This window comes from Rhinopithecus bieti, unplaced genomic scaffold (genome assembly GCF_001698545.2).
Source record: "Rhinopithecus bieti isolate Rb0 unplaced genomic scaffold, ASM169854v2 scaffold_5273, whole genome shotgun sequence".
In the NCBI taxonomy this organism is placed as follows: domain Eukaryota; kingdom Metazoa; phylum Chordata; class Mammalia; order Primates; family Cercopithecidae; genus Rhinopithecus; species Rhinopithecus bieti.
In genome coordinates, this window is record NW_016805057.1 from 3525266 (window position 1) to 3533014 (window position 7749).

At 38.5% G+C, this 7749-nt stretch overlaps 1 protein-coding gene across 1 annotated transcript in view; it reads left to right on the forward strand.

The window, feature by feature from the left end:
- Positions 1-3128, forward strand: part of EPSTI1 (epithelial stromal interaction 1) — a 108648-nt gene extending 105520 nt beyond the window's left edge. Inside the window, exon 11 of the mRNA XM_017871022.1 lies at positions 2790-3128. Coding sequence (XP_017726511.1) covers positions 2790-2798 — 9 coding nt within the window. The 3' untranslated portion in view covers positions 2799-3128. The remainder of the gene's footprint in view (positions 1-2789) is intronic.
- The last annotated feature ends 4621 nt before the right edge of the window (positions 3129-7749 follow it).

A 7749-nucleotide genomic window follows, 5' to 3' on the forward strand; every position in this document is an offset into this window, starting at 1 on the left:
TTCAAGGAACAAATTATTTCAAATGTCTGGAAAGTTTTCTGATTAAAAGAAGGAAGTATTCAAAATGATTAAGCAGGTAAATGTGACTTTGAATTAAAATTAAACAAAGACTGTATAGAAAAAAATAGACTCAGTATCACTTATAAACATAGATTCAAAACAATCACAAGATTTTGACAGGATAAATATGAAAAAGCATAGCATGTCCTCATGAGATAGGATTTATTCCAGAATTGCAAGCTTGGCTTATTGCAAACAAAACAAAAAACCTACTGAGATAATTCACCTCATAAATTATAAAAGAAACTCCATATGATCATCTCAATGAGTACAGAAAGCATTTGCTAAATCACAATACTCATAGTAAAATCTTCTAGCAAACTAGGAATAGAAGGGAAATTTCTTTGCCTCATAAAGGGATCAAAACTGTATAATAATAAAAAAGCATTAAAAACATTTCTGTTAAATAAGAGATATAAAGATTGAAAAGGGGGAAAAACCTTTATAAATCACAGATGATACAATTATTTACATAAAAAATCCAAAATAATTTACATTCAAATTATTAGAAGGAAAAAACGCTTGGCAATGTTAGTAGATGTAAGATCAGTATGTAAAAACTACATTTCTACACATTAGGAGTAAATAAATCTAATTAAAAGATCCAACCAAAGATATGCATGACCCTTTTTAAAAAATTCTAAAATTGGCTGGGCACGGTGATTCATACCTGTAATCCCAGCACTTTGGGAGGCTGAGGCGGGCAGATCACGAGGTCAGGAGATCGAGATGATCCTGGCTAACATGGTGAAACCTCGTCTCTACTAAAAATTCAAAAAAAATTAGCCAGGCGTAGTGGTGGGTGCCTGTAGTCCCAGCTACTAGGGAGGCTGAGGCAGGAGAATGGCATGAACCCAGGAGGCGGAGCTTGCAGTGAGCTGAGATGGCTACACTACACTCCAGCCTGGGTGGCAGAGCGAGACTCCTTCTCAAAAGAAAAGAAAAAAAAATTCTAAAATTTTGTAGAAAGATACTGTGGAATAAATAAATGAAGAGTTATACCTTGTTAATAGATAGGAATGAGCTCTCAAATAAGTTATAGATTCAAATAAATTGTAATCAAAGCAAAGAACCAAGAGTAACCAATTCACTCCTAAAGGTAAAGAAGTATAGATGGAAACTTAATTGTGTATTTAGTGTGGTATGCAATTGGCACCAGCACACCCAACATTTCTGAATTTTTAAATTTTTTTGTATGACAGAAGGGGGTAGAGCACATCACTGGGAGAAAGCAGACCGTTCAACAAATGCTATTGGGACCATTGAGTACTTACATGGAATTAGGTCCCGACATAATTCATAACATTTCTAAGTGGATTAAAGCTTCTAAATAGGAAGGAAGACTTTTACATTTTAGAAAATAAGACAGGGTATTTATAAAATAGAGCTGAGAAAGGATTTTGTAAGACCTAAGGTATAAACCAAGAAAAAAGAGAAAACCGAAAAAGTAACTGTACCTACATTAAATTTTAAAACATCTGTTCATAAAAGAAAAACATACAAAAGTAAGAAGAGAGGACATAAATTAAACTTTTATTTAGGACATGCTTTGCAAATAACAAGTGGACGCAATTAATATATAGATTAACAACTTATATTAATATATTAGAATTACTATTAAATTAAGGATATGTCACCATTTAAAGACTGATAGATGAGGACTGAGCTCCTCCAAGGAATGAAAGAGGAAGGTTATGCCTCAATTCACAAAGACTTGGAGGAAATAGCAGAACCAGTAAAAAGCCAGAGCCAGAGAAAAGAAGGAGGAAGGCAGAAATTATGATAAAACCAAGCCATGGAAAGAAGCAGCGGCTTCTTGAAATGTCATATAGACACTTAAGCAGTAGGCCTCCAATAAGTGTGTATGTTAGGTGGACTGATTTTTATTTTTTAATCATTGTTAATTTAAATCAGTCTTCTCATATTTCTTAACATATACATTTATTCTTCAATAATTGCTTTTGTATGTAAAAAAATACATTTTGATTTTTCTAGGGTCCTCTATTAGTTTTTTTGAGGCACCTAAGGTGGGTCACTTAAAAAATCCCTTTAAATGATATTTCCTCTGATACAGCAGGTGAGGCTCTTTGGGATGCTGTGGAAACTCTTAATCCTATGTCTTCAAGGGCAGTTCAGCATTTCCTATGACCAATGAGGCAACCTGAGATTTTAATTTCCCAAAGTGTTAGAAGAAACAGCAATAGTGTGTATTCCATACATAACGTGGCCCAGCACTGTGGAAGGCTTGATGGAGGTCTCTTGACCCTTTGTACATGGTGTGAGTGGAGACTCATTAGTCTATCTCCCTACCTCAAGGTCCTCTTAGAAGGCACCTTTCACCTGCATAATACAGCGTAACCCTACTTGAGACATTTCCATTTAAATTGCTCTGTTCCACATGTGTTCTTCCTGTCCTTGCTGTAACTGTGTAGGCGGGTGACAACATTTTCGAACTATATTATTTGTGACCTCTGTTAGTCTAAGAACACAGCCAATAAGACATCACTTGACAAACCATTACATTATTGGCCAAGACTATTTTGGGAATCAAATGCAATGTGACTTGAAAGAAAATAGTTTCGATGGTCATTTAAGTTGTTAATTTTAAAAAATGGTCATTTTAGCTTGATGCAGTAAGAGCATTCTTTGCAGGAACTTCATTTTTGACTACAAAGGCTTTGAATTTTATTTTGCTGCTTGTGGTAATTTTTGTTTTCTTTTTCTTCCAGGGTATATGAGAAAATATTGACTCCTATCTGGCCTTCATCAGCTGACCTCGAAAAGCCTCATGAGATGCTTTTTCTTAATGTGATTTTGTTCAGCTTCACTGTTTTTACCTTGATTTCAACTGCCCACACACTTGATGGTGCAGTCAGGAGTGACTGGCTTCTCCCTGTCCTCATTTATGCATGTTTGGAGGAGCTGATTACTGAACTCATATAATCTCTACTGCCAGGGAAATGCTACATTATTTTTCTAATTGGAAGTATAATTAATGTTGGTAAGGTAGAAAAAGGAAGTCACTTGATGCTTTCAGGTTAATCAGAGCTATGGGTGCTACAGGCTTTTTTTTTTTTTTTTTTTTTTTTTTTTTTTAGCAGCAGTTTATTTATAGCTCATTTCTGGACTTTCAAGTCTCTGTTTCCAGAACCCCTTACATTTTCTGCCCCATGAATTCTTTTTTTTCTTTATGAAATTTTTTTTTCGTTTTTTATTATACTTTAAGTTGTAGGGTACATGTGCACAACGTGCAGGTTTGTTACATATGCTTTGTACATGTGCTGTGTTGTTGTGCTGCACCCATTAACTCGTCACTCACATTAGGTATATCTCCTAATGCTATTCCTAATGCTAGCATTAGGCTTGTCTTTCTAAGTGACACATTCTTATCTAATTCTCAGATCAGGTTTTGGAAAGCTTTGGGGGTCTTTTTAGATTTTAATCCCTACTTTCTTAATCTGTGGTACAAATATGCACAAAAGAAAAAAATGTCTTATATTCTTTTAAACAAATTTATAAATAAATTTTGAACTACTCTTGTACAAATCGGTCATTTTATTTTAATGACAAGTTATTGGGGTTTTCTCTCTTGAAGGGCCTCATTTTAATTCCCCTTTCCCGGCCATATAGATGAAATATAGTGCTGTCATGACTGTTGACTCTTGTTTTGGCCTTGACTTACTGATAGTGTTACCGTGATTTTCAGAGGGAGACAGTTTATCTCCAGAAAGGTCAATGTTTGTATACAAATCAGCTAGACACAAATATAGACATCATATGTGGTTTGTAGGTGTTTCAGAAATTTGTTTTTTCTTTGCACAACCTATTTCCTACTCCTAGTTAGTTGGCTTTCTTATTCACTTCTGTGACCTTGAACCAGTTCACAGACCCTAGAGTGTAAGAGTATTGATTTTCTATGCTGTGTAATCTAGCCCAATCCGTCTGTCCCCTCCACCTCACCATACCCCAGCCACCACATTGTATAGCGAAAGCATTGTATTCAATCTTAGAATAAAGGTAAACACAACAAATCATCTTTGCAGCTGGGCAACTAATAATACTTTGCGGCATTAAGAGATCTTCTGTGTTACCAATCACTCTGTTGAAATGAACTTTCCCAATCTCTATTCAGGAAAACATGGGAATTTGAAATTCTTGGGCCAAAATACATAACTGAGGGGTTCACAGAGCTAGGCAAGGGTGTGCTAGGAAAGCGCCACATTGGTGGGTGGGGGTTGACAGAACAGATGGTGTCAGGCAATGTCTCTGGAGTAAATAATGCAGATATTCTTGGTTGCGTCTCCTCTGCCAGATGAAGCTGTGTTAATGCTGTTGACACTAATATAAAATGTTTGGTCCATTTGAAATCCTTGTCATTGCCTTATATGGGGGAATCTCAATCCCCCAGCCTGTGTTGAAAACATCACCAAACTGATTGTAAATGTGCGGCTGTAGCAGACATTTTACCGTGGTGGCGTGCAGCCATTTCGGCCCTACACCTGCCAACCTGGCTGCCTTACAGTTGTGTTCCTATTTTTGTGTCTATGCTTGGTGTGCCTCACTTGCTGCATTTTCCCCATGCAACCAGGAGTTGATGAAGGAAAAAGCGATGCTTTCTTACTTTGGAAGCTCTCAGGGAAGTTGGTGTCAGTTTCTCCTCCACTTCCTGGCCTACCCCCTACTCCCAAACAAAGATTTTGTGCAAATGTGTAGTTCCATATTTTAAAAATTGTGCAGATATGGAAACTTGTGACTTCATGACCAAAACTATCTAGAATATGTGTGGGGGTGTAAACATCTTTCTTGATCAATTATCTATGTAGGCAGAGGTAACCAGGAAAGAAGTAAGAGTTGCTGCCTAAGGGAGCCCACCATTTTACTTTTCACATTTAATCTGCCATGTTGAATCAGCTGGAATAAAACCTGACTCATAGATAACTCTGGACAGGAAATCCCAAAGTTCCACCATTTCTATACTTAATTTTAACGTCCTTTTTTTTTTTTTTGGTAGAAAATAAAAACAAGAAACAGATCATTCCAATGTAAGGTGTGTGCTATAGAAACCTTAGGCAATGTAGATGTGTAATAAAATATTTAATAAACTTTTAAACACTTTTATGTTTGGATTTACCACTTTTTCCTTCGTGGTTTGTTCTTGGTATTATGTTGATAGATCTTAAAATGTGCAAAGCAACAACCTCTACCCAGTGGCCCTATTTTAACAAAATAAAGGATTTCCTCTACTACTGGGCTTAGTTATATTATAGTAGATAGGCAGATAGGAGCAGGCCAGGAGAGACACCCCCGCCCCACCAGGAATGTCAGGCAACCATCAGGTGATGGTCAGTCAAGTGTTTTTTGTTGTTTCTTTTCTTTTAAGACAGAGTCTCACTCTGTTGCCCAGGCTGGAGTGCAGTGGCACGACCTCGGCTCACTGCAACCTCTGCCGCCCGGGTTCAAGAAGTTCTCCTGCCTCAGCTTCCCAAGTAGCTGGGATTACAGGCACCCGCCCGCCAGCACGCCCGGCTGATTTTTGTATTTTCAGTAGAGACAGGGTTTTGCCATGTTGGCCAGGCTGGTCTCAAACTCCTGACCCCAGGTGATCCGCCTGCCTCAGCATCCCAAAGTGCTAGGATTAGAGGCATGAGCCACTGCACCTGGCCGGTCAGCCAGTTGTTAAGCTGACGCTCTAAAATAATAATTGGTTGCAGCCAGTGCCAGGGAAAGGCAGTCTCCCAATAGATAGGAACACCTGAAACTGGTGGTCAGCAGCTTCTGATAAAATCTCAGGATTTGGGCGAGAAAGCTCAAGCATGTGCATTAAGAGGCAAAATGGCAAAGTTTAACTGATACATGACCTTCCAGGAACATTCAGCTGGTAAGGGAAGAATGCCTCAAGTGAGTATATGCACAACTCCAGTAAACACATTGGGCTTGCATTGCCTCCCAAGTGCTGGCCGGCCACTGCACACAGCCCACCCCAAGGAAATCGTTGATGCCAGCAGACTGCCAACATATAAAACCCCAAGTCAAAGGCCAAACCATGCACCCAATCTCCCAAGTTGCTCACTTGGCCTTCTTCCAAGTGTACATGACTTCCTTTCATTCCTGCTCTAATTTTTTTTTTTTTTTTTTTTTTTTTTTTTTTTTTTTTGAGACGGAGTTTTACTTTTGTTGCCCAGGCTGGAGTGCAATAGCTCGATCTCGGCTCACCCAACCTCTGCCTCCCGGGTTCAAGTGATTCTCCTGCTTCAGCCTCCCGAGTAGCTGCGATTACAGGCATGTGCCACCATGCTCAGCTAATTTTGTATTTTTAGTAGAGACGGGGTTTCTCCATGTTGGTCAGGCTGTTCTTGAACTCCTGACCTCAGGTGATCTGCCCGCCTCGGCCTCCCAAAGTGCTGGGATTACAGGCATGAGCCACCGCACCAGGCCTCTAACACTTTTTAATCAACTCTCACTCCTGCTTTAAAACTTGTCTCAGTATCTCTGCCTTATGCCCCTTGGTTGAATTTCTTCTGAGGAGGCAAGAATTGAGGTTGGGGCAGACCAGTAGGGATTCACTGCTGCTAACTAAGTAGATAATACAGGTCAGGAGATCTTATTCCATTCACAGGATAGGCCTGAGAACTCACATTTTTTGTACTTATTTTGTATGTTTTCACACTAGAGACATTTCTTGTGGTCCCTAAATACTTTATGTTCCAAGGAAACATTGCATTTTTTTCTTTAGATTGATTTTTTAAAAATCAAGAAGGCCACATATTTAATTTTGAGATTTGATTGTCTTTCAGAAAGTATCTTTAGAAAAATTACATTGTAGTTATAGTAATTGTAGACACATTTTGAAGTAAAATCCTTGACATTTATAAAGCCGAAAATTTCAAGTTAAAATTCAAATTTCTGTGATAACTCTGGCTAAAACTTCTAATTTTAAAACATGTAATCATAAAAACAGTGCCTACAAGCTTAATTTTAAATTTCAGGATATTAAGCAGATAGGTTGTAATTAGCTGGACTTGTTTGTCCAGCTATGAGGGGACGTGTTTGGAAGTGTGGCTGCCAGAGGAAGGAAAAGGAATTGTGTTAGAACTATCAGCAGGTTGAAGAAAATAGAAGGTTGTGGGCTCTTCTTTTTTAATAACTCAGTGGACTAGCACATCTAGAAACTAGCGCCGTGCTGATGTGCATGAAGTAATATCGGAGTGAGGTATAATAAAATTTATATGTGGAGAAAGAATATGCCTCTCCAGTTACCATGAGGATTGCAGAGAGAATAAATACGTATTAGGCATTCCTTTAAGGAAGGGGCTCTGATTTGGAATTCCTTCCTCCCTTTAAAAATATTCCCTTGTTTAACAATAGAGTTTAAAAAGGATCACAGAGGATTATTTTTTTCTGCTTATAGAATTACATACTCAAAAGTGAAGGTTTTTTTTTTTTTTAAGGCATATAAAGGCATATGGGAGAAGCATTTTCATGACATTTATTGCCATGTTGTCGTGCCATCTGCTGGGACAGAGGCTACAGGGAGAGCTGTACTGCAACATGCACCTCCCCTAGGAAGCTGATTTATTACAACCCCTTTGCTTTGCTGCTCAGCTGCAGGGCATGTGCTCCGAGCAGTCCTTCTCACCGTCCCTGGAGGACACTGACCACAGCTGAGCTGGAGGAATCATCGTCAGTCAT